Source organism: Lynx canadensis, chromosome B1 (genome assembly GCF_007474595.2).
Source record: "Lynx canadensis isolate LIC74 chromosome B1, mLynCan4.pri.v2, whole genome shotgun sequence".
Classification (NCBI taxonomy): Eukaryota; Metazoa; Chordata; class Mammalia; order Carnivora; family Felidae; genus Lynx; species Lynx canadensis.
The window spans coordinates 44,542,248-44,569,823 of NC_044306.2; the positions used below are offsets into that span (position 1 = coordinate 44,542,248).

Consider the following 27,576-nt stretch of genomic DNA (forward strand, 5'->3'; position numbering starts at 1 on the left):
GCCCCTGCCATCTCCCAATTCGCCTTCCACTATTAACATGAAAAGTAGGAGTGGTAAAACTCTACCCTAAAGATCTATACAAAAAAGGAGACAAGATACCTCAGGAACTCAATACACATTGCAATATGTTCAAGTGGTGCAAAGATAGAAATTCATTCAGAATTGCCATACTATCGGGCTACCAATATAGTCTCTTGAATAATTATATTAAACATATTACTACAAAACGTACCAAGAAGTAGAGAATAATACTATATTTATGAACTGCAAATAACAAAACAAAACAGAGGTCCAAGAAGGCTAAAGTCCAAGCTGTAATTTACACATGAAGTGTATGTTGAAAGCAGTCACAATGTACAAAAATGTGACAAGTAATCCAGATGTTTTAAAAAACAGAGCCTGTTTGCCTCAGATTATATCCAGTCTCATCTGGTAGGTTTTTGATAAGCCTGTTACATAAAGCATGTTTCCCTCCTGCTGATAAGAAGCAGCTTGTAGATATCCACAAATTTCTTAAGGAGTGAGTCTACTTGGCAATAATGGTAACTCCACAGTTTCCTATTACATTCATTGGTCTGAAAACTGAAAACAACTCATAACTAAAATGTTCTTTCAAGTCCTTTACCAGTTTTTCAAGTTTTAATCAAAGGAAAGTTGGAATGTATTGCTTCTTGTCACCAACAAGCATTTCAAAAAGAGGGTTAATTAACCAAAATCAAGAGTTCTTTGGTCAAGTTAGTAACAGGCTTCCCCTTTGTTCTAAGTCCTTCATAATCCTTTTTTTTCCAATTTTTCCAGTATGGCCTGGATTTTACAAACAGCCTCTTTCCTGGCCTGCCGGACAGAGTCCTGGCCCCCAGTCTCAACTGAATCCAGTTCCAAAAGTTCCTTAGTTAGCATTTCTTCCAGAAGCCAGTATGCTTTGTCTGTCTTTTTTCCTACGAATTCTTCTACTTCTTGCTCAAGATACTGGACCTTCTCCAGCACATGTATGATTTTTTTAATACTTGGGGGAGTACCTTCATCTGAAGATAGACACTCTTCAGGAAGATTATCACTTTGATCTTGATTGCTGGGGTGTTCATTGGTGGCATTACCATAAAGCTGAGGCTCAGCACTGTACTGGACTTGGGAATCCAAAAGATCTGAATTATCATTGTTCATTGTTCCCGAGGACTCGTACTGATGGACATTGCAAGGAAAGTTGTGCCGGTTCATGCCTTGATCTGATTGGCTATAGGTGTAGGAGGAGTCCTTGGAGTGGGAGAGCAAAGAGGGGAAAAAAGCTGTTTTAATGGCAATCCATCAACATCAGAGTGGTTAGCCAACATCTTTCACCAGACCGTGAAGCACATGAAAAGAGTCCCCACTAAAAAAACTAGGCATCCCTCCTTAACAATTTGAGGAAAACACAACCCTAAAAAGACAAAAGGAGTGCTCTGTCAAGTAAAAGGCAGAGAATTCCTGAGTATAATGAATCTACCCTGAAGTGTTCATCCTCATGAACACCTCACAATCGCTCCTTTCCACCTCACAATCCACCCAGTGACTTAATAAATAGGAATTAGATAGTCTTCCTCTGAAGAGTTAAAACCTAAGACAGACCTTAAAAAGGAATCTAGCCACAGACAGATGATGTTTATGTCTGTGGTTTATACAATTTCACATTGATATCGTCTTCTGTGTACTGAGATAATAAAATGCAATCTTTGATTTTGTTTAACATTCAGATAGCATTACAACAAACAGTAAATGAGCATTTTTCTGTCTTTTACAAAAAAGATGCGAACCTATAACTGCTCTAAAAAATAAAGTGTATTAAAAAAAAGAGGAAGAAACTGGGCTAAAGCTATAGGTAGTAATCACCAACTTTTTGCAATTAGTCCCCATTTAATACACACCAACGCAGGAAAGTTTCATGTTGTGCCTTTTCAATTACCCAAACATGAAAAGAACAATGTTTAGAAGGCCTCCTACCTTGGGCTGCTGGGGTGGTGGTGAGTGAGGGGACTGAGGAGAGTTGCTGCTGGGCCATGATGAAGTACTCTCACTCATGTAGAGATTCCCAGGTGGTGCTGAGGGCGCAGCTGAAGGCCAGGGGTAACGGGTTCCCATTCCATAAGCACCAGGAGAAGCCCATGAGTCCTCCTGTTGTCGTACAGTTGGTCCTGGTTGTGGAACACTACGATTACCATCCCCATAAGGATAATGGGGCAGGGTCATTCCAGGGTTCTAGATTGAAAGGAAGGAAATATGCTGGTCACTGCTAAAAACAAAAACAAAAAAACCTGAACGAAGTAATGAAAATAACTCTAGTATCAACAGATTGAGATGCTTCCTCTCTCCTTAACAGATGTACTTTGGCTGCTACCAGGCTAAGTGGTAGCATCTCTAATCAGTTGCAGTCATTTCTTCACGCCCAAAAAAAGCTTCATTCTGAAGATACCAGGGGCAGATTTAGAGACAATCAAACTCAGAAGGAAGAAGGCTTAAAATTCAATGGCTAAATTATAGCATAAATCTGTCCCAAGATACGAGAAATAAGTGGACCCATATGCTATAAGGAATAACAAATTAAGATGTATCAGAACTCCCCTTGAAGGGACAGAGAAACAAACATGGTATCACTCATAGAATATTAAACAAATAAAAACCCAACAGATAACTGCTTACCTGTGAAGCAGGATATCCTGGAACCTGCCCCCGAAGAGAGGGTGCTTCAGTCTGGCAGTCCTGCTGAGGATACAGCCAACGAGAGACTGGGGCTGGGCTGTTGCCAGGTGAACGGTAAGTGCTTGGAACCTCTGGGGAGTAACTGGTCTGAGTATATCCAGGTGTGTAATAAGCCCCAGAGTAGGATGCAGTATTCGCCCCAGGGCCAGGAGGGTATGGTGGACCATATGCTCCATTTGTATAAGAATTCAAACTCTGTTAAAAAAAAAAAAAAAGAAAGAAAAAAAAGTGACTGAGTAGAAGAACTGAAGTGCTCTGACCTAATACCCAACTTTGAGAAGTTTGGGAAGGGACAAAGGTCAGTAACTAATGAAAATATGAACTGCCTAAGCAATCTGTGAAGCATTCTTTCTCTCATGTATTATGGCCATATACCATATATTAAACTCAGATTATCACTGTAGAGTCTGTGTTGTAGCAATGACAGGGTATATTGTGATGAATGAGGAAGTGAAGGCCTCAGGGCTGTGCTTCCCAAACACTTCCGTAAGTATACCTAACAATTACAACTGACAGTGGAGAACCTGTGCCTGCCACCTAGAGAGGGGTCCTGGGAGACCTAAGATAATGGCTAGTCACAGAAAAAAATAACCAGGGTACAACTAAAAGAGAAGACTAGAGGAGCACCTGGGTGGCTTAGTTGGCTAAGCATCTGACTTCAGCTCAGGTCATGATCTCACAGTTTATGGGTTCAAGCCCCACATCAGGCTCTCTGCTGACAGCTTGGAGCCTGGAGCCTGCTTCAGATTCTGTGTCTCCCTCTCTCTCTGACTCTCCCCCACTCATGCTATGTCTGTATGTCTGTGTCTGTCTCTCTTTTAAAAATAAACATTAAAGCAGGGCGCCTGGGTGGCTCAGTCAGTTAAGCGTCCAAAGTTGGATGCATGGCTCAGGTCATGATCTCGTGGTTCGTGAGTTCAAGCCCCACCTCAGGCTCTCTGCTGACAGCTCAGAGCCTGGAGCCTGCTTCAGATTCTGTGTCTCCGTTGCTCTCTGCCCCTCCTCCACTTGCACTGTCTCTTGCTGTCTCCAGAATAAATAAACATTAAAAAAAATAAAAATAAACATTAAAAAAAAAGAAGAGAAGACTAGAGAGACCAAGCTCTGCCATAGGCTTTGTGTTTAATCTCTCTGAGCTTTTCTCTACCAGAAAAATGGAAATCATAAACTTACCTGGTAGGACTACTGTGAAAATTAAATGAGCTGATATATATAAATGCTTAGCACAGGGTCTGGCACTCGGTATGCTCAATAGATAGTAATTATTTATAATATCATTGTTGTTATTACTATTATGGCAATATCAAGAAATGAACCCAGATCTGAAAAGTACAAAGCCCATGAAAAGCCCACGTTCTTTGTACTATCCCACTCTGCTTCCCAAGTAAATAACAACAGGCTGCAATGAACTATTGGGACCTCACCAAAAAAGAAAAGCTTCTGCACAGTGAAGGAAACAATCAGCAAAACTAAAAGGCAGCCGACAGAATGGGAGAAGATATTTGCAAATGACGTATCAGATAAAGGGTTAGTATCCAAAATCTATAAAGAATTTATCAAACTCAACACCCAAAAAATAATGCAGTGAAGAAATGAGCAAAAGACATGAATAGACACTTCTCAAAGGAGACATCCAGATGGCCAACCGACATGAAAAAATGCTCAACATCACTCATCATTAGAGATACAAAGCAAAACCATAATGAGATACCACCTCACACCTGTCAGAATGGCTAAGGTTAACAACTCAGGCGACAACAGATGTTGGCGAGGATGCGGAGAAAGAGGATCTCTTTTGCACTGATGGTGGGAATGCAAGCTGATGCAGCCACTCTGGAAAACAGTATGGAGGTTCCTCAAAATATTAAAAATAGAACTACCCTATGACCCAGCAATTACACTACTAGGTATTTATCCAAGGGATACAGGTATGCTGTTTTGAAGGGGTAAGCACCCCAATGTTTATAGCAGCACTATCAACAATAGCCAAAGTATGAAAAGAGCCCAAATGTCCATCGATGGATGAATGGATAAAGAAGATGTGGGGTGTGTGTGTGTGTGTGTGTGTGTGCGCGCGCGCGCGCACACACACACAATGGAGTATACTCAGCAATCAAAAAGAATGAAATCTTGCCATTTGCAACTACACGGGTGGAACTGGAGGGTATTATGCTAAGTGAAATAACTCAGAGAAAGACAAGTATATGACTTCACTCATGTGAGGAATTTAAGATACAAAACAGATGAACGTAAGGGAAGGGAAGCAAAAATAATATAAAAACAGGGAGGGGAACAAAACATAAAAGACTCTGAAATATAGAGAACAAACAGATGGCTTCCGGAGGGGTTGTGGGGTGGGGGGGGAGGGAGATGGTCTAAATGGGTAAGGGGCATTAAGGAATCTACTCCTGAAATCATTGTTGCACCACATGGTACTAACTTGGATGTAAATTAAACAATAAATAAATTATAAAAAATAAAATGTTTAAAAAAAAGACTACAGAGGCAAATTCCTCATGTGTTGCTGTCATTTTTTTTTTAAGATTTTATGTTTAAGTAATCTCTACACCCAATGTGGGGCTCAAACTCAGAACCTCAAGATCAAGAGTCTCATGCACTGCTGACTGAGCCAGTCAGGCGCCCCGTTCACTATAGTTTTAAATCACCCATCCACACTACTATTGGCACCCAGAATCCTAGGTTAGATATCCAAATGAATTACAGCCAAACTTTACATTTAAATGACTATCTTAATGTTTCAATTAACTTCTGCTTCATCTTTTTTAAATGCTAAAAACACAGAATCAAGTTTTCCAGTACTTGTCTAAGACTACATAATCTTTTCCACTTCGGGTAGAAAAACAAGTAAAGAATCCTATGATGTTAACCAGACTTACTGTGGTGATCATTATGCAATGTATGCAAATATTGAATCATTATGTTGTACATCTAGAACGAATACATGTTACATGTTAATTACACCTCAGTTAAAAAAAAAAAAAAAAAGACAGCTGGGGCGCCTGGGTGGCTGTTGGTTAAGCGTCTGACTTTGGCTCAGGTCATGATCTCACCATTTGTGAGTTTGAGCCCTGCATTGGGCTCTGTGCTGACAGCTCAGAGCCTGGAACCTGCTTCAGATTCTGTGTCTCCCTCTCTCTCTGCCCGTCCCCTGCTCATGCTCTGTCTCTCTCTGTCTCAAAAATAAAGAAAACATTAAAAAAAATTTTTTTAAAAAGACAGCTGCTAATAACCGAACAAATAATAGTCAAATTTGATTTCTAGTCTAACACATCAAAAAATGAGATGGATCAGGACATCTGGGTCGTTCAGTCAGTTAAGCACCCAACTCGATTTTGGCTCAGGTCATTATCTCAGTTTATGAGTTCAAGCCCCACATCTGCGCTGATAGTGCATAGCATACTTGGGATTCTCTCTCTCTCCCTGCCTCTCTCTCTGTCCCTCCCCAGCTTGTGCTTGCGGCTCTCTGTCTCTCAAAATAATTCTTTTTTAAAATGAGATGGATCAGGGGCGCCTGGGTGGCGCAGTCGGTTAAGCGTCCAACTTCAGCCAGGTCACGATCTCGCGGTCCGTGAGTTCGAGCCCCGCGTCGGGCTCTGGGCTGATGGCTCAGAGCCTGGAGCCTGTTTCCGATTCTGTGTCTCCCTCTCTCTCCGCCCCTCCCCCGTTCATGCTCTGTCTCTCTCTGTCCCAAAAATAAATAAACGTTGAAAAAAAAAAAATTAAAAAAAAAAAAATGAGATGGATCAAAGTGGCAGGACAATCATAATTCTGTAGAAAATAAACTCTTAGCCATATTTTTATGGCAAGAGGATAAAAGACAGGGTATTATCACCACATGGCCAAAAAATTCCATGCAAGGACAGGTGCTTGGAAGATCCAGCAAGGCATTCCCTAACCAGAGGGATGACTGAACCACCCCTTGTTAAAGCCACTGGAGGGCTGTTAAGATCTTCCACCTAGATGTGCCTAAAAATAGAATCCTTAATACAATGTATGCTGTTAGAAACTTGATAAAACATCATGTGGCTTTTTGTACTATTATTCAACTTCTAGAAATTCTTCCTAAGGAGAAGATTCAACTACAGAAAGTTATAGGCATGAATTTGTTCAACACAGCATTATTTATAATCACACAAAACTGTAAATAACCTAAATTTCCTATAATAATGGAATGATTAAGTACATTACAGGCTGGTCATTGAGGGAATTTTATTGTCTTAAAATTCACTGTTAGACTGACCGGACATTTAATGACATTAAAGAATTATTTTTAGTTTTTTTAAGTTTTAAAAATGACATTGTTATGTTTTTAAATCTTCTTTACATTTTAAAGATATATACTTAAGTATTTACAAGTGAAATAATATGGTGTCCAGAATTTACTTCAAAATAACTCAAGGATACAGATGAAACAAGAAGTCTGTGCACTGATATTTACTGAAGCTGAGTACATAAGAGATTATTGGGCTACTGTCATTGCTTTTGATTATGTTTGAAAATTTCCTTAATGTTAAAAAAAAAAAAACTTCACCTCTTATTTTACCCTATAACATGCAGAGTACATATGATAAATGAAAAGCCATACAAAAAAGTTTATATACAATAAGTTTAAAGCTGTGTGAACATAATAGGAAAAATGCAAAAACAAATTTACCAAAATATAGATCTTTTAGGATGGCAAAATTAGTATTTTCCTCCTTTTCTTTATTTCCCAAATATTTAGTAATAAAGTTGTATTACTTTTGTAGCAAAAAAAAAAAAAAATTATGCTATTACAAATGTCGTGAAATCCCAAGTGTGTCTAGAATCCAGCGGGCTGCCAGGACCAGAGCAACTTCATCAGTGTCCAAGTAGACTATTTTACTGAAGGGAAACTTGTGTCTAAGGAAAAGAAGTTACAATTTGAAAACTGTCAGCTGATACGGCAACAGATAAAATCTGAAAGAGAAACTATAAGAATTAAGTAAAATCTTTGACAGTTATTAAATTTCTGTAAAAGTCTCATTCTGGCTTCCAGAAGAAATCAAGAGACTGGAAACTCAGAAATCCCAGTTGCTACTCTTGTTCTAGATGTAAATACAGATATTACCTAGCATTCAAAAGTCAAACTAACATCACATCATCTGGCGTCTCCTTGCAAGCTAAAAATCACCCATATGAATACTTCTTCCAACAGTCAATTTCACAGTTGATGGACTGCTGTATAGATGTAGAATCCAAAGAGGAGAAAAGTGGTCAAGTCTCTCACACGGACAGCGATACACTGTTCGGCGGATTCCCTTTCCATTCTACAGCAAACAGACCCAATCCAAGCAAAAACAGATTACCTTTCAGCAACACAGTTCCTCCTATTGTGCTTCTCTTGAAAAACATGGAAAGTTTCACCACAAAAGTGCTCCAAGAGTCATAATCTTCAGCAGTCGACATCAACTTGAATTTCTCTAATACTCATTTTTGGAACTAACAAATCTATGATCATCCACAGGTTGCTTCCTCTATTTATAGAACTTTTCCAATTTTTGTCTCACAGGAGCTCCTGACCAGTTTTTAATAGGCTGTAGTTTACAACCTAGTTATCCTTCAAATTAAATGAAATTTCTGACCAGTGTCTTTCTGTATCATGGTTTCTCAATTCAGAACCCTATCAAAGGACTTCAGTATTTTTTGTTAGAACTTTGCCAGTTCCTCAAAGTGTTAAACACAGCAGAACTACCTACCGCATGACCCAGTAGCTCCACTCCTACATATATAACCAACAGAAAAGACATACGTCCACATAAAAATTAGCAAACAAGTGTTTATAACAGCATTATTCATAACAGCCAAAAAGTGAAAAAGACTCAAATTTCTATCAACTGATAAATGGATAAAATAAATGTGGTATATCCACAGAATGGATAGTACTTGGCCACAGACAGGAACAAAGTATCAATACATTGTCACAACATGGATGAACATTATGCTAAAAGAAAAAAGCCAGTCACAAGATATCAAATGTGATACGATTCCTGGGGTGCCTGGGTGGCTCAGTCTGTTGAGCATCTGACTCTTGATTTCAGCTCAGGTCATGATCTCACAGTTCGTGGGATCAAGCCCCATGTTGGGCTCCATGCTCACAGCACAGAGCCTACTTGAGATTCTCTCTCTCCCTCTCTCTCTGCCCTTCCCCTACTTACGGTCCCTCTGTCTCTCAAATTAATAAACATTTAAGAATATATGTTATATGATTCAGTTTAATGACATGTCCAGAATAGGCAAATCCATAGAGATAACAAGTATACTAAAAGTTGTCAGGTGCTAGGGGGAGAGAAGAATGGGGTGATAGGTACACAGTTTCTAACTGGACTGATAAAAATATTCTAGAATAGATAGTGATGACAGTCGCACAATCTTGTGAGTAGACTAAAAACAACTGAATTGTACATTTAAAGGGTGAATTTTATGATATATGGCCAAACCATAAGCATATCACATTAAGCAATAACAATGTGTGCCTCTCAATTTCAGTCACAGGAATGCAGATGACAGAAGTAAAATACAAGTCTGTGATAAGAGGTAACATGGTTTTGGGGTGCCTGGCTGGCTCCGTCGGTTGAGTGTCCGACTTGAGCTTAGGTCATGATCTTGCAGTTCGTGAGTTCAGGCCCTGCATCTGGCTCTGTGCCGACAGCTCAGAGCCTGGAGCCTGCTTTGGATTCTGTGTCTCCCTCTCTCTCTACCCTTCCCCTGCTCATGCTCTGTCTCTGTCTCTCAAAAATGAATAAACATTAAAAAAAAATTAAGTAGTAACATGGTTTTTTCTTTATTTTGTGTTCCATGATCTCCTACAACCTTATCCTAAAGTTGATTTACACATAATCATTATGAAAAATCAATTGCTTTTAGATTTTCTTTAAGTAAAATAAGCAAATCTTGCTCTAACTTCAATGAATTCTTCTGGCTCAAAATCAGTCTTAAAGGATTATATAACCAAATTGATGAGAAAAAAAGGGAACATGATTCTTTTTTTTATTTTATTTTAAATGTTTTTTATTTATTTTTGAAGGAGAGAGAGAGAGAGAGAGAGAGAGAGAGAGAGAGACAGAGGATGAGTGGGGGAGGAGCAGCGAGAGAGGGAGACACAGAATCCAAAGCAGGCTCCAGGCTCTGAGCTGTCAGCACAGAGCCCGATGCGGGGCTGGAACTCACAAACCGCGAGATCACGACCCGAGCCGAAGTCGGACGCTTAACCGACTGAGCCACCCAGCCACCCCAGGAACATGATTCTTTTAATGAATTAATTATTCAGCCCCATAAAGAAACTTCTTTTCATTATTTCAGCCTCCATATCACCAGTAAGTCAGAACAGAATTGAACATATTATTTGACTATTTGAAATCTATCAGAAGAATTATATTAATGTTTTATGGTGATCTGAAAATTTAATTCTGCAGAGAATATCAGTTTACAGAGAATTCTGACCTGGATCTAAAATTCAGATCCTTTGAAAGCTGCTAAAATGCAACTGCTTTAAATTTGTATATACTACAGTCTTATTTTTACAAAAAGTATTTTTTTTATTTTTTTAATGCAAAGATGGTACCTCAATAGAAAAGAAAATGTGACAATTATTGCTTTATTAGGGTTGGCAGATTATGGGTGACTAACTTTTTAAACATTTCCTCATTTCCACAATGATACAACCATGGTGAAAAGTAATTTGGCTATATTTAATAAGCATGTATACCAAACCCCAACAATTCCATACTCCAGGAAAGTTCTTTCCTCAAGTGTATCCAATAGAAAAATGGAAAGCAATGTTGAGTAAAAAAGCAAGCTGCAGGAGAATGCTAGTATGAAACCACTGATATCAAGTTTAAAAACAAGTTAAATAATATTATATAAATGTGTATACAAGTAGTACAAGCACAAAAACACATATGAGATCAAAATATAACTTCAGGAAATAGAAAGAAGTGTTATATGTGACTTCAACTGGGTTTATTTTACCCCCCTTTAAAAATCTGAAACAAATGTGGCAAACTTAAAAATTGACAAAGCTTGGGGCGCCTGGATGGCTCAGTCAGTTACACGTCCGACTTCCACTCAGGTCATTATCTCACGGTTCATGAGTTTGAGCCCAACAATGGGCTCTGTGCAGAAAGCTCAGAGCCTGGAGCCTGCCTCAGATTCTGTGTCTCCCTCTCTCTCTGACCTTCCCTGGCTCACACTCTGACTCTCTCTCTCTCTCTCTCTCTCTCTCTCTCAAAAATAAACATTTAATAAATAAATAAACAGTAAAAATTTTTTAATTAAAAAAATTTGACAAAGCTAGGTGCTGGATAAAAAGATGTACAGGGGCACCTGGATGGCTCAGTCAGCTAAGCATCCAACTTCGGCTCAGGTCATGATCTCACAGTTCCTGAGTTTGAGCCCTGCATTGGTGCAGACCTTGCTTCAGATCCTTTGTCTCCCTCTCTCTCTTTCCCTCCCTTGCTCTCTCTCTCTCGCTCTCAAAAATAAATCAACATTAAAAAAAAGATGTACATATTTTCTGTACTTTTTCAGTTACTTGAAATATTTAAAATTAAATATTTGTCCTAAGAGGTCAGTTTTTTTGACATCAAAAGCAAAGGCAACAAAAATAAAGGTAAACAAGTGGGACTATATCAAACTAAAAAGCTTCTCCATGGCAAAGGAAACCACCAACAGAATGAAAAGGCAACCTACTAAATGGAAGAAAATATTTTCAAATCATGTATTCGATAAGGAGTTAATAACTAATATATATATATATAAGAACTCATAAAACTCAATAGCAAAAAAACAAACAATCCATATAGGCAGACAACCTGAATACTTTCCCAAAGAAGACATACAGGTACATGAAAGGTGCTCAACATCACTAATCACCAGGGATATACAAATCAAAACCACAATGAGATATCACCTCACACCTGTTAAAATGGCTATTCTCAAGACAATAATAAGTGCTGGTGAGGATATGGAGAAAAGGGAACCCTTGTGCACTGTTGGTTGGGAATGTGAATTGGTATAGCCACTATGGAAAGAAAACAGCTTGGAGATTCCTTGAAAAATTAAAAATTGAGTGACCCAGTAATGCCCCTATTTGCAATATATCCAAAGGAAACAAAAAAACTAACTCAAAAAGATATCTGAATCCCCATGTTCATTGCAGTATTAGTTACAATAGCCAAGACATGGAAGCAACCTAAGCGTCTACTGATGGATGAATAAAGAAAATGTGGTGTATACAAAAACAATTTACTATTACCCGGCCATAAAAAAGGAGGAAATGTTGCCATCTGTGACAACACAGATGGAAATAAGTCAGACAGAGAAAGACAAACACCGTATGATCACATTTACATATGCAATCATAAAAAAAAAAAAATTCGGGGCTCCTGGGTGGCTCAGTTGGTTGAGTGTCCAACTTCAGCTCAGGTCATGATCTTGTGGTTCATGAGTTCGAGCCCCGCGTGGGACTCTGTGCTGACAGCTCACAGCCTGGAGCCTGCTTCAGATTCTGTGTCTTCCTCTCTCTATGCTCCTCCCCTGCTCACACCCTGTCTCTCTCTCAAGAATAAATAAAGATAAAAAAAAAATTTTTAATAAAAAATAAAAATTCCTGGGGCGCCTGGGTGGCGCAGTCGGTTAAGCGTCCGACTTCAGCCAGGTCACGATCTCGCGGTCCGTGAGTTCGAGCCCCGCGTCAGGCTCTGGGCTGACGGCTCAGAGCCTGGAGCCTGTTTCCGATTCTGTGTCTCCCTCTCTCTCTGCCCCTCCCCCGTTCATGCTCTGTCTCTCTCTGTCCCAAAAATAAATAAACGTTGAAAAAAAAAAAATTTTAAAAAAAAAAAAATAAATAAAAAAAAATAAATAAAAATTCCTAAATTCAGATAACAGACATGGTTGCTAGAGGTGGGGCCAGGGATGCAAATGACTGAAGGGCGTCAAAAGGTACAAACTTCCAACTTCCAGCTATACAATAAGCAAGTCATGAGTAAGTAAGATACAGCATGGCGACTATAGTTAATACTGTATTGCATATTTGAAAGCTGTCAACAGAATAAATCTTAAAAGTTTTCATCAGGGGGCACCTGGGTGGCTCGGTCAGTTAAGCTTCTGACTTCGCTCAGGTCACGGTTTGTGGATTTGAGCCCTGCGTCTGGCTCTGTGCTGACAGCTCAGAGCCTAGAGCTGCTTTGGGATTCTGTGTCCCCCTCTGTCTCTGCCTCTCCCCTGCTTACATTCTGTTTTTCTCTGTCTCAAAAAAAAAAAAAAAACCATTAAAAAAAAGTTCTTGGGGGGCTTGGGGGGCTCAGTCAGTTAAGCATGTGACTTGATTTCATCTCAGGTCATGATCTCCTGCAGTTCGTGAGTTCAAGCTCCACATGCAGCTCTGGGCTGACAGCTCGGAGCCTGGAGCCTGCTTCAGATCCTGTGCCTCCCTCTCTCTCTGCCCCTCCCCTGCTTGCACTCTGTCTCTGTCTCAAAAATAAATAAACATTAAAAAAATTTTTTAAAGTTCTCATCAGAAGAAAAAATTTGTAACTATATGTGGTGATAGATGTTAACTAGATTTAATTGTAGTGATCATTTCACAATAGACACAAATATCAAATCATTACATTATATACCTGAAACTAATACGGTATTACATGTCAATTATATTTCAAAAAAAAAGTCAAACTTAGAAAAATAAGTACATTTTATGTTTATTGTTTCCAGGTCCTAAGAAATAATCTATTATGCTTCAAACTACTTTTGCTAAGGGTAATATTTGCCTAGATATTTCTTTATCTCTGAGACAAAAACATGAGGACAGAGTCCATTAAATAACAAAAACCCACACATCATTATTATGAAATCTCACATGTTTTGAAAATCAGTATATTAAGAAAAAATTCAGAAAGTCTGGCAATTTTAGACCATACCTGGCCTTGCATTTCCGGTCTTACAGGATATGTACTTGGGTATGGAGCCCTAGGTCGTGCAGAATTCCAATAGTTAGAATTGTAGCTAGGATATGGTGGCTGGTCCTAAGGAGAGAAAAAAAAGTCACCTTTAATAATATTCTTACATCATATTGAAAAGTTGATAGAGGCAAGTATAATTATCAAAAAAAAAAAAAAACAAAAAACAAAGGCAATAGAACCCTACTATAAAATGGGGCACCTGCATGGCTCAGTTGGTTCAACATTCGACTCTTGGTTTCAGCTCAGGTCATGATCTCAGGGTTCTCACAGTTCATGAGTTCAAGCCCTGCATGGGACTCCATGCTGTGTAGGGCTCCATGCTGACAGCATAGAATCTGCTTGGGATTCTCTCTCCCTACTCCTCCCCAGTTGCACATGGACTCTCTCTCTCTCCCAAAATGAATAATCAAAAAAAAAAAAAAAAACCAAAAAACAACTCTATTAGTTACAAACAGAGAGGGAGAGAGGCAAACCGTAAGAGACTCTTAAATACAGAGAACAAACTGAGGGTTGCTGGAGGGGTGAGGGACAGGGGAAAATGGGTGATGAGCATTGAGGAGGGCACTTGTTGGGATGAGCACTGGGTATTGTATGTAAGCGATGAATCACAGGAATCTACCCCCAAAACCAAAAGCACACTGTATGTTAGCCAATTTGACAATAAACTATATTTAAAAAATAAAAAAAATCAATAAAAAATAAAAAGAGAACTTTACTATAAAATCACTCATTATTAAATTGATGCTTGAATATTATATTGTAAGTCACATGCCCTAGAAAAAGCAATTATTGCCTTTCTAGGTCTATTCTTATGCATTATGATACCAAATGACATATAAAGGAAATCTACTATTTTAAGATGATTATCAAAACCAGATACTAGATTCCTTTGTCCCTCTCCAATCACCAATCCTATCACTACCAATTTAATTAGCACAACAAGAATATAGTTCTTTGCCACTGTTAAGAATAGTATTTGCCCAGGGGCACCTGAATGGCTCAGTCAGTAAGCTTCTGACTTCAGCTCAGGTCAAGATCTCACAGTTTGTGAGTTCAAGCACAGCAGTTCAGGCTCTGTGCTGACAGCTCAGAGCCTGGAGCTCACTTCAGATTCTGTGTCTTCCTCGCTCTCTGCCCCTCCCCCATTCATGCTCTCTCACCTTCAAAAATAAACATAAAAAAATTGTTTTTAAAGAGTAATATTTGCCTATCTCAACAACTTTGAAGCTTGAAAATATTACCACTAAACTTTACTTCAAACACATACAACTTCAATACTCGTTTGCCTGCCATACTAGTTTTTTCATATTTCTTTGCTTTCCGATATGGCTACACCTTCTGCTGGCAGTCTACAACTAACTCCAGCATCAGGAATTGATACAGAACAACTACCACTCCAAGAAGAAAATCTAGCTATGACATTAATCTCTACAGCTGTGCACTACAACTCAAAGAGTTAATGATTTGCAATAAGCCAATAAACTCTAAGAGACTAGATCAACTCAAAAAAATGTTAGAGTCTATTTAATGTATACACTTGTTCCTAGAAGTTATTTCCCTTTGAACTTTATAGTTTTAGTTTTAAGCTTAAACAAGATCTTCAAATTGTTTCACAAAGAAATTCACTGGCAGTTGTAATCACTGAGTTTAATTGTCACCATCTTAGCTTAACTGCACTAATGTTTCATAATGCTTTGTTTTCAAAGCACGAAACTCTTCCATAAGACATTATACAAGCTGGGCAAGTAGCATCTCCTTTACATAATGCAGAAATTAGAGAAGAGAAGATTTAAAAAAAAAAGATCACAGGCATACTTCAGATCCTAACTACCAAATTTCTTAATCAGGCAGATGCCCCCAATTAATGCCCTCCCTTCCTTCCCCTGGTGAAAGGGTAAGCATTTGACTAACTGATTTCTCTCTACCAAGAACATGAATTGTGAGTAAAGATGAAAAGACAAGAGTTGAAGCTGACTCACCCCGGCAGTGGTGAACTAATCCCTAAATCTCCAGAACTAGGTTCCTCTAGCAGGAACCGGGTTCCTGTTCTCTCCTACTGACTCTCTGAGGTACCCACATTTCCACTACTTCACACTCCTATCCCTCACCCTGCCCAGGTCCTCACTTCCTTCCTTCCTCAGCTTACCAACACCTAATCCTTTGCCACTGCTTCCCTCAGATACACTCACCCTGCAAAAACCCAGCCCTGTCTAAACCCAACTGTCCACTGACTTCGCATCTGCACTTCCTCTAAATACTGGTGGAGAAACACAAGCTCTGGTTTCACTTATTCACTTATTTAGAGGCCATAAATCTCAAGTAGAGACCACACTTCCTTAGAATGTTCATCTCACTCTCCAGAATAGTTCCACTCTTCTTGTTCCCTCAAATTCTAATATCCTCTTAGCCTGGGGTGCCTGGGTGGCTTAGTTGGTTGAGCCCTGACTTCAGCTCAGATCATGATCTCACAGTTTGTGGGTTTGAGCCCCACATCAAGCTCTCTGCTGACAGCTTGGAGTCTGGCACCTGCTTCAGATTCTATGTCTTCCCTCCTTTCTGCCCCTCCCCCGCTCGTGCTCTGTCTCTGCTGTCAAAAATAAACATAAAAAAAAAAAATCTACCAGTATCCTCTTAGCCCATCCCTCATTTTTCAACTGACTTTATCTCATATTTCACCTTAAAAAAAAATAGGAAAAAGGAATCAGAAGTGCCATCTTCCTACTTAACTAAATTGAATGCACCCTATCTGCCATAGTCTTCCCAGAAAGCGTGAAGGAAGTGCCTCTGGTCCTATTAAAAGCTGATTCCTGGAGCTTCTGGGTGGCTAAGTCCATTAAGCATCCAACTCTTGATTTCAGCTCAGGTCAGGATCTCAGTTTGTGAGACTGGGGCCAAGCTCAGGCTCCATGCTCACGACACAGAGCCTGCTTGGGATTTTCTCCCACCCTCTCTGCTCACGCCCACTCATGCTATTGTGCTCTCTTTCTTAAAATAAATAAACATTAAAAAATAAATAAATTAAAAAACTAACAAATTGGATAACCACACACACAAAATAATTCATTCAAGTAACTCCTGAACAGGTTTCTGAATGGATAGCCTCAGTGGTATACATTCTAAAGGCAAAATAAATACAAAGAAACATTAAACTTTATGTAGAATATTCTCAGTAGTGATATTAGCATTTTAATTTTTAAACTATTTGTGTGTATTTCAGAATAGAGGAAATAAATAGAACAATGGTATTGGGAACCAGTATTTTCACACTAGAAAAGAAAAATAATATATTAAATGGAGAAACATCAGAAGTATTGTGTAGAGTGGATCTGAATTAGACGTACAAGTATAAACATATTCTAAAATGTAATTTAACATTTTTTTAAGTTTATTTATTTATTTTGGGGAGAGGGGAGTGGAGAAGAGAGGGAAGAAGAGAGAGAATCCCAAGCAGGCTCCACACTCAGCGCTAAGCTCTATGCAGGGCTTGATCCCATGACCTCTGGATCATGACATGAGCCAAAATCAAGAGTCGGACACTTAACTGACTAAGCCACCCAGGTGCCCCTAAAAATGTAATTTCACCATTTAAGCAAAAGAAACAAATTATGTGTGTGTGTGCCACTTCCAAACAAAGGATTTAGGAATTAATGCAAACTCTAGCAACTCTTTTGCATACCTGTCCTCTACCATGAAACCAGCATATCCCATACAGGAGCTGGGATTTCAGCTTCAGTCCCAGAACAAAAAGACACACGAAAAAAACCAAACCCAACCTGGAGCCTGGAGAAGAGTCACTACAGCAGACTCACAGAACATGAGCAAGAAATAAATGTTTACTGTTGGAAGCCACAATTCTTGAAGTGTTTTTTTTTTACTACAGGAAAAGTCAGGAATACGATAACTAAATACCAAGTTGGTAACAAAACCATACAGAAAGAATTATTTCAAATGACTTTTAAATAGCAGTATTTTTACTATACATCTTCAGTGGAATATATTCTAGGGATAAGCTCAACTGCAAAGAAACCTAAAATTGCACTTATTAGTTAACTGTTAGTCATAACACTGCTGTTATTATTTTTATTAACAGCTTTACTGACATATAATTCACTACAATTTAACCATTTAAGTTGTACAATTCAGCGGTTTTTAGATTCACAGATAAGTGCAATCATCACTAGAACCAATTTCAGAACATTTTCAAAACCTCCAAAGGACACACTGTACCCTTTAGCTATACCCTCCTACCTCTGCACTCTCCCAGCCCTGTGCCACTACTAATCTACTTCTATCTCTATGGACTTGACTATTCTGGATATTTCATATAAATGGGATCATATATGTGATATCTTGTGGCCAGCTTCTTTCACTTAGCATAACATTTTTGAGGTCCAACTATGTTGTACCACATATCACTACTTCATTTTTTTGTGTGGCCAAATAGTATTCCATTGTGTATAAATTCCATTGTTTATCCATTCATCAGTTGACAGACATTTTTATTGTCTGTTGCCACCTTTTGGCTATTATAACATTATATTAATGTTAATATGATACTATAAAATATATTTAATATATATATTTAACGTATATTACATATTTACATATAATATATAAGTATAATGAATATTTAATATATATTTTAATATATAATATAATAATGTTGCTGTAATCACTCATTTTTTAAAGATTTTTAAAAGTTTATTTATCTTGTGACAGAGTGTGAGGACCCACGCACACAACCAGGGAATGGGCAGAGAGAGAGAATCCCAAGCAGGCTTTGTACTGTCAGCGCAGAGCCTGATGCAGGGCTCAAACTCACAAATGGAGAGATCATGACCTAATCTGAAATCAAGAGCTGGATGCTTAACCGACTGAGCCATCCAGGTGCCCCTTCATGAATAATTTTTTATGTGAACATACATTTTCAGTTCTCCTGGGTATATGCCTAAAAGTGAAATTGTTAGGTCATATGATAACTGTGTTTAACAATTTGAGGAACTAGAAACTGCCAAAGCAGCTACACCAATTTACATTCCTATTAGCTATGTGTGAATTCCGATTTCCCCACATCCTCAGAAATAGTTTGTCTGTAGTTTTGTGTTTATAGCCATCTTAGAGGGTGTGAAGTGTTATCTCATTGTGGTTTTGATTTACAGTTCCTCATGACTAATGATGTTGAGCATTTTTTTCTTGTGCTCATGGGCCATTTTTTGTCTTCATTAGAGAATTATCTGTTCAGATGTTTTGCCCATTTTTATATTGGGTTATTTGTATTTTTATTGTTTAGTGTTTTTCTTTAATGTTTATTTATTTTTGAGACAGAGCAAGTGACAGAGTGCAAGCGGGGGAGGGGCAGAGAGAGAGGGAGACATAGAATCTGAAGCAGGCTCCAGGCTCTTGAGACCAGAGCCCGACACGGGGCTCGAACTCACGAACCATGAGATCATGACTGGAGCTGAAGTCAGACCCTTAAGCGACTGAGCCACTCAGGCCCCCTAGTGTTTAGTTTTAAGAGCTCTTTATGTATCTTATATACAAGTCCCTTTTCAAATATATGATTTGCAAACATTTTATTCCTTTTCACTTTCTTGATAGTGTCCCTTGAAAAGTTCTTCATTTTAATGAAATCCAATTTATCTATTTTTTTCTTTTGTTGGTTGTGCTTTTTGGTGTCTTATCTAAGAAACTGTTAGGCAGGAAGCTAGGCATGAGCAGCAAGAGAATGGACCTTACATGTCCTGACAGACAGCCCCAACTGAGGACCGCCCAGGGACTACCTTATTCCACTCATCTAGCAGTCGGTTTGTGGTTACATTATCACAGCAGAGAAAGAGTTAAGTTTGTTGTGCCTGTCCTTATCTGACCTATGTTTCTAGAATACAAATAATATTGCCGTTTCCTATCCCATGCAGGCATTTCCAATACTTCTTGGAAAGGAAACACATAGTTGACTAATTATCATGTATTCCAGGCCTATGTTGTGACCCTAGAACCCACCCAAAAGAAAAGACGGATACAAGTTCACACCCCGGAGTTTGCAGGGCCCTTGTCTGTCTTCACTGGTCCGCTCCTCCCTTGAGTGTACTTAACGAAACTTTGCTCTGCTTTTGCTGCCCTGTAACTCTTTACTATGGCAGTGAAAAGAATCCAGGCTTCCTTCCTTTTCCATCTAACACTCCGTAACATAACCACTCCAAAATCCCAAGTAATGAAGATTTACCCCTTGTTTCTTCTAAGAGTTTTATTTTATAGTTTTAGCTCTTACATCTAGGTCTATGATCCATTTTAAGCTAATTTTTATATATGGTATGAGAGTCCAAACTTTATTTATTGTATATGGCTATCCAGTTGCCATGGTATTGTATGTTGTGCCATAGACTGTTCTTTCCCTCTATTAAATGGTCTTGGATGGGGCCCCTGGGTGGCTCAGTCAGTTAAGTGCCCGACTTTGGCTCAGGTCATGATCTTGCCGTCCATCAGTTCAAGCCCCGTGTTGAGTGCAGAGATTACCTAAAAAAATAATATCTTGCAAAAAAAAATTTAAAAATTAAAAAACACTTGGGGCACGTGGGTGGCTCAGTTAGTTAAGCGTCCGACTTCGGCTCAGGTCATGATCTCACAGTTTATGGGTTCAAGCCCCACATCGGGCTCTGTGCTGACAGCTCAGAGGGTGGAGCCTGTTTCAGATTCTGTCTCCCTCTCTCTCTGCACCCCCCCACTTGCGCTCTGTTCCCTGTCTCAAAAATAATAAACATTAAAAAATAAATAAATAAAAATTTAAAAACATTAAAAAAACCTATTTCACAACTCTGTCCATTGAAAGGGTCTAGAAGCAGTGATAACACAATTGCAATCAGTATACCTGGCACCCAAATTTAACTTCTGTACCAGTTATTAAGCTATTGTCCCTCAACTCCACAAATGCAGTGCTTTTCTGTGATGCAGGATTTGGAACATTTCTCCTCTGCTGCTTGCTTATTACTATTCAGTTCTACCATAGGAGGCACTAGTTTAGAGGAGGAGAGAAGAGATTTGCTCCTTCCTGTTTGCTTGTTTGCTGTTTCTGTGTCAGCCCAGCAATGCCCTTCAACCTGGAGGCAGCAGTTAGTAGCAATCTCCAGATTCTTCTGGTTTTCCAGAACTCCCTCAGAGAGACCAGCAGCAGCTAGGCAGTGCCTCTTCCTGGATTCCAGCTCCAGCAGGCCATTCTTCCAAGTTTGCTGGTTCTAATAACCTTACCTCTTCTCTTATTTTCCAGCCCTAGGAACTGTAGTTGTTTCCTGCAGTTACCATCTTCTGTGTTACCTCCCTTTTCTCTTTTTGCCTTTTGAGATCTCTAACACCCACTTAACTAATTTCCTAAAACAAATTCTTTCTTTTAAAAGAACTAGTGTGGGGCGCATGGGTAGCTCAGTCGGTTGAGTGTCTGACTCTTGATTTCAGCTCAGGTCATGATCTCACAATTTGTGAGTTTGAACCCCACAACAGGCTCTGCACTGACAGTATAGATGGAGCCTGATTGGGATTCTCTCTCTCTACTTCTCTCTCTCTCTCTGCCACTCCCCCATGCTCTCTCTCAAAATAAGTAAACATTAAAAATAAAAAATAAATTAAAGTAGGTTCTGTTTTCCTCCCTACGTCCTGACATAAATGTTTCTGAAAACAATTCCTCATTAAAAAAAAAAAAAAAAAAATCAAGGCTTCCTAAAGGAATGGTTGATTATATGTCTGGACAGAATATATACAAAATAAGCCTGGCACATCTTGTGCCAGAAATCACAGAAGGTGACAAAAATCAATGGGTCATGTCAAAAGGACTCAGAAGCTAAGAAGAAGGAACTCCCATTGGCATGATATGAGATCATTTAAGCAATAGAAATCAAATGACTGCAACTGCTTGAAATGCATTGAAAATACTGAATATATTTTATATGTGTATACATACATTTATTCAGGTTATGCAAATGAGATCATAATGATACTTCAAACAACAAACAAGAAAGTTACTTTCCTATAATTTTAATAGGGTTTAGAAGTGAATGAAAACTAAATCTTACATCTTTTTTTTTTTTAAGTTTATTTTTGAGAGAAAGAGAGAGAGCACACACGAGCAGGGAAGGTGGGGGGGGGGAGAGGGGGAGAGAGGGAGAGGGAGAGAGAGAGAGAGAGAGAGAGAGAGAGAGAGAGAGAGAACCCGAAGTAGGCTCCAGGCTCTGAGCTCAAATCCACCAACCATGAGTCATGACCTGAGCCGAGGTTGGACGCTTAACCGACTGAGCCACCCAGGTGCCCCTTAAATCTTCCATCTTCTCTTGGGAATCTTTTTTTTAAAAGATGGGTCAAGGGCGCCTGGGTAGCTCAGTCAGTTAAGTGTCCATCTTCGGCTCAGGTCATATCTCACGGTTCCTGAGTTGGAGCACCGCATTGGGGTCTGTGCTGACAGCTCAGAGCCTGAAGCCTGCTTCCGATTCTGTGTCTCCCTCTCTCTCTCTGCCCCTCTCCGGCTCACATTCTGTCTCTCTCAAAACTAAACAAACATTAAAAAAAAAAAAAAAAAAAAAAGAGAGAGGCACCTGGGTGGCTCAGTCAGTTGAGCATCAGACTTCAGTTCAGATCATGGTCTCCCAGTTTGTGAGTTCAAGCCCCACATTGGGCTTTGTGCTGACAGCTCAGAGCCTGGAGGCTGCTTTAGATTCTGTGTCTCCCTCTCTCTCTGCCCCCTCCCCCGCTCACGCTCTGTCTCTGTCTCTCAATAATAAATAAATGTAAAAAAAAAAAAGTCAATATCTATACCTTGATTATGGTAGTGGTTACATAACTGTATACGTTTGTCAAAACTCACAGAACTATATCTGTAAAAAAAGTACAATTTACAGAATGTAATTATACCATAATTTTCAAAATGAAAAAAAAAAAAAAAAGAATGTTGTCTATGGTCATACCACCCTGAATACTCCCAATCTTGTCTGATCTCGGAAGCTAAGAAAGTTCAGGCCTGGTTAGTACTTGGATGGGAGAAGGTCTTCAATGAAGTAGTAAGAATTATTATTAATTTTATTAAGTCTTAATAAAAAAATTGTCTTCACTTCTTTTTTTCCTCCCTTTTGGACAAAATGGAACAAATCTAAAAATATCCCCAGTAATGATGAAAGTCTGCAGCTCAAGGTCCTCCTAACACAACACTAATTCTATGAAATAGCATTTGGTCTCACAGGAAGCTGGCTGAAGCTGATCTCTGTTTTATAAACTGAGTTGCCAATTTTATCACATGCTTAACTCTTTCCAAACTTTTTATTTGTTGTCTGAAACTAGACAAAGGTGCTAAAAGGTAATATAAACCAGACAGAGGTAAGAAAAGGCTTTCACAAGAGGTAGTAATTAATGTGAATTAAAGTTCTTATGGCACTGGAAATTTGATCAAAATTATGCAAGAATAAATTAATTTACTTCCCTTTTGAGAAGAAATACTTAAATCGTAGATGAAGGCTGGAGTCAACTCCTTTCATGTTTATCTTAGAACTAGTTAACAAACAGAAAACTAGGGTTGAAGAAGTGGATACAAGATTAAATTTACAAAGTGACTTACCAACATGCCTCCAAAATATGACCCCAGCCCAAGCAAATCTAACCAGCAGAGGAAGCTGACTAGTGCTGCTACTAAACTCCATTTACAGATTTGTTTACCTTGTTAACAAGAATTAGACAAAAACAATTAGAAAAGTACATTAAAAATGGTTTTTATAGCTATCTATGTCCAAATCACTACAAAAGCACTTTATGTTCCTGTATTGACCACCATCAAAAAATTTTCTCAATCTCATTTGGGTCTCTCCCGTGCTTCTCTACAATTTTCCACTTTCCCCTAGCACCTGTTTCAAATATTCACCATATCAAGTTCCCAGCTTAATCCCTGCCATTTCCTTTCCTCTCAGATGACCTCACCTCCTACTTCATCAAGGACACCAAGAGCTATAAACTCCTTCAATGTTCCTCCACTCTGACTCCAAACTGATTTTCCTTCCTCTGGTTTGGATGGTTTTCCAGCTCTTCCTCACTTTTTTTTTTTTTTTAATGTTTTATTTATTTTCGAGGGGGGGGGGGACAGGATCAGAGTGCGAGCAAGGGAGAGGCAGAGAGAGAGAGGGAGACACAGAACCAGAAGCAGGCTCCAGGCTCTGAGCTGTCAGTACAGAGCCTGATGCAGGGCTCAAACTCATGAACCGTGAGTTCATGACCTGAGCAGGAGTTAGACACTTAACTGACTGAGCCACCTAAGTGTCCCTTTTCCTCACTTCTTAATTCCTCTTTCCACAAGCCACATTCTATTCTTTTGTTCTCATCTTTCTTCTCATTCTACTAGGTTACCCTCCTTTGCTTACAAACATATTCAAAATCACCTAATCCTAAAAATTCTTCCCTCAATCCTGGTTTGCAATCAGCTAACTTTCTCATTTACTAAACTTCTGGAAATACAGTTTTTACACTGGTTGTCTTTTCACCCAAACCTCCCATTCATTACTTTTAATACGATTTTAAACTGTCATCACTAAAATCAACAAGGCCCTTTTAATTGCCAAATCCAACAGCATCTTTTCAGTTCTCATTACCACTTACCTGCAAAACAATATTACGTCCTTGCTTGCTTTGCATTGCATGACTTTCCTGATTTCCCTACTGTCTTTCCACGTATTCTGATTGTCTCCTTCTGGAATCCTCTTTCTCTGTCACTATTCTAGATCACTATTTAAAGATCTCCCATGGGAACATTACCCAGTTTAGTACCTCGAATATGCTTCAATTTGATAACTCTCAAATCACTATCGCCATCCCCCATCACTCACCTAACTCCACATCTATTGTTTTGTCCTACCAACAACTCCTGGATGCCAGACTCTAAAATTTGACATCAATGGGTACCTGACTGGTTCAATCGGGAGAGCATGTGACTCTAGATCTTGGGGGTTTAAGTTCAAGCCTCATGTTGGGTGTAGAGATTACTTAAATAAAATCTTTAAGAAAAAAAAAAGGTGACATCAAAAAACCCAAAACAAAAACAAAATCATAAACTTCTCTCTAATCAATCATATACACTGCATCCAGAGGTTGGCACATCATAAGCACCATGAGTAACCGACTTCCAACAGAAATGAAATAAATGTAGCACATAAACCCTTGCCAAGTCTTTGTATTTTTTTAAGCTTCTCTATTAAACAATCACTAGTTCTTCGAGTACAAAACTAAACTATTATCTTCCCATAAAAACCTGTTCCTCCTTGGGAATGCAAGCTGGTGCAGCCACTCTGGAAAACAGTATGGAGGTTCCTCAGAAAACTAAAAATAGAACTACCCTACAACCCAGCAATTGCACTACTAGGTATTTAGCCAAGGGATACAGGTGTGCTGTTTCAAAGGGACACATGCACCCCCATGTTTATAGCAGCACTATCAACAACAGCCAAAGTATGGAAAGAGCCCAAATGTCCATCGATGGATGAATGGATAAAGAAGATGTGGTATATATATATATATGTACACACACACACACACACACACACACACACACAATGGAGTATTACTCAGCAATCAAAAAGAATGAAATCTTGCCATTTGCAACTACATGGATGGAACTGGAGGGTATTATGCTAAATGAAATTAGTCAGAGAAAGACAAAAATCATATGACTTCACTCATATGAGGACTTTAAGAGACTAAAACAGATGAACATAAGGGAAGGGAAACAAAAATAATATAAAAACAGGGAGGGGGACAAAACAGAAGAGACTCATAAATATGGAGAACAAATTGAGGGTTACATGAGGGGTTGTGGGAGGGGGGATGGGCTAAATGGGTAAGGGGCACTAAGGAATCTACTGCTGAAATCATTGTTGCACTATATGCTAACGAATTTGGATGTAAATTTTAAAAAAATAAAAAATAAAACAAGTTAAAAAAAAACACAAACCTGTTCCTCTTCCTTTTTATTACTATGGAATATTTACTCCTAGGAAATACTAAAACCTCAGGATCACCTTGTTTCTCCAGTTTCCCTCACTTCCAATTGACATACACTTTTAAAAACGTCTTTCAAATCTGGGGCGCCTGGGTGGCGCAGTCGGTTAAGCGTCCGACTTCAGCCAGGTCATGATCTCGCGGTCCGTGAGTTCGAGCCCCGCGTCGGGCTCTGGGCTGATGGCTCAGAGCCTGGAGCCTGTTTCCGATGCTGTGTCTCCCTCTCTCTCTGCCCCTCCCCCGTTCATGCTCTGTCTCTCTCTGTCCCAAAAAAATAAATAAACATTGAAAAAAAAAATAAAAAAAAAAAATGTCTTTCAAATCTATGCAACTTGCTTTGAAATGCATTCAAAAAGTAAGATAGAGGTGCCTGGCTGGCTCAATTGGAAGAGCATGTGACTCTTGATCCTGGAGTTTTGAGTTTGAACCCCATGTTGAATGTAGAAATTACTAAAAAAAAATATAACCTAAAAAAAAAGTAAAAGTAAGCTACATAGGTATGATAAAGCAAATATAATAAATGCTAATTACAGAATCTAGTTGGTGGCTACATAGGTATTCACTGTGTAGTTCGATTGTTCTGTATGTTTGAAAATTTTTGTAACAAAATGTTGAAAAAAAGCTGTGTACATTCATTGTTCAAATGCTTGCCTTTTTTACCTCTCCTCTGAACTACTCTGAGAGCATAACTGAGCTGTTTCCCCAGTCCTTCCCATTGTAATCACCCTCTAAGATGGCTCCCAATGATCCCCTAGTGTGGTATTTTCACCTTTGTGGCGATGGCTCCCACACTGTACCAGAATTGGTCTCTGTGACCATAGCACACAGCAGAATTGGTCTCTATGACGCAGAGCACACAGTGATGGTCTATCACTTCCAAGACTGGGTTGTAAGACACCAACCCCGCAGCTTCCAGCTTCCATCTCAGCTCTCTCTCTCTCTCTCTCTCTGATGACTCATTCTGGGGTAACATGCAGATCACCTAGGGATCTTGTTAAAATACACACTTGATTCTGGAGGGCAGGGGCAGGGCCTAACATACCTAATTTCCAACAAGCTCTTAAGGGATGCAGATGCTGCTAGTTCAGGGAAGGTGCTGTAAGTATAACTAACAAGTTAAGGAAAGAAAGAAAACAGGGATAGTTAGATTTCCATCTTCTTCCCCTGAATATTTACATATGTTAATACAGAGTCAAGTCCTTGTAGTGGTTCAATGCAACATCACCTCAGTATCTTTAATTCTATACAGCAGTGCTTCTCAAACATAAACAAGCATAGAATCACCTGGGGATCTTACTAAACTGCAGCATTAAGTATGGAGTAGGAGAGATTCTGCATTTCAAACAACCCCCAGGTGACACTGAAGCTTCTGGTCCATGGACGGCATTTTTTGAGTAGTAAGATTCAAAAGTCTCCTATATATACCTCCCAGCCCCCAGAGAGAGAGAGAGAGAGAGAGAGAGAGAGAGAGAGAGAGAGAGAGAGAGAGACAGAGAGAGAGCGCACACGTGTGCACGCTAATGAGCATGAGAGAGGGGCAGGGAGGGGGAGAGAATTTCAAGCAGGCTCCACACTCAGCATGAAGCCCAATGCAGAGCTCAATCCCACAACCCTGGGATCATGACCTGAGCCAAAATCAAGAGTTGAATGCTCAACCGACTGAGCCATCCAGGCGCCCCCTCCTATACCTTTTGTTTTTTGACATACTTGATTATATAAAAATGTAAAACTTATTATATGTCAAAACCACATTAAGTTAAAAGACAATGAATTTGGAAAATACATTTGCAACATCTGATAACATGCATATCTTTTGCATCAATTTTCCATT

The 27,576-nt window shown here is 39.2% G+C and overlaps 1 protein-coding gene across 1 annotated transcript in view; it reads right to left on the reverse strand.

Annotated features, from left to right (window-relative positions):
• Window positions 1-239: 239 nt before the first annotated feature.
• BAG4 (BAG cochaperone 4) overlaps window positions 240-27,576 on the reverse strand; it is a 30,410-nt gene continuing 3,073 nt past the window's right edge. Inside the window, exons 2-5 of the mRNA XM_030312625.1 lie at window positions 13,692-13,796; window positions 2,674-2,928; window positions 1,978-2,232; window positions 240-1,254 (exon numbers count right to left, since the gene is read on the reverse strand). Coding sequence (XP_030168485.1) covers window positions 769-1,254; window positions 1,978-2,232; window positions 2,674-2,928; window positions 13,692-13,796 — 1,101 coding nt within the window. The 3' untranslated portion in view covers window positions 240-768. The remainder of the gene's footprint in view (window positions 1,255-1,977; window positions 2,233-2,673; window positions 2,929-13,691; window positions 13,797-27,576) is intronic.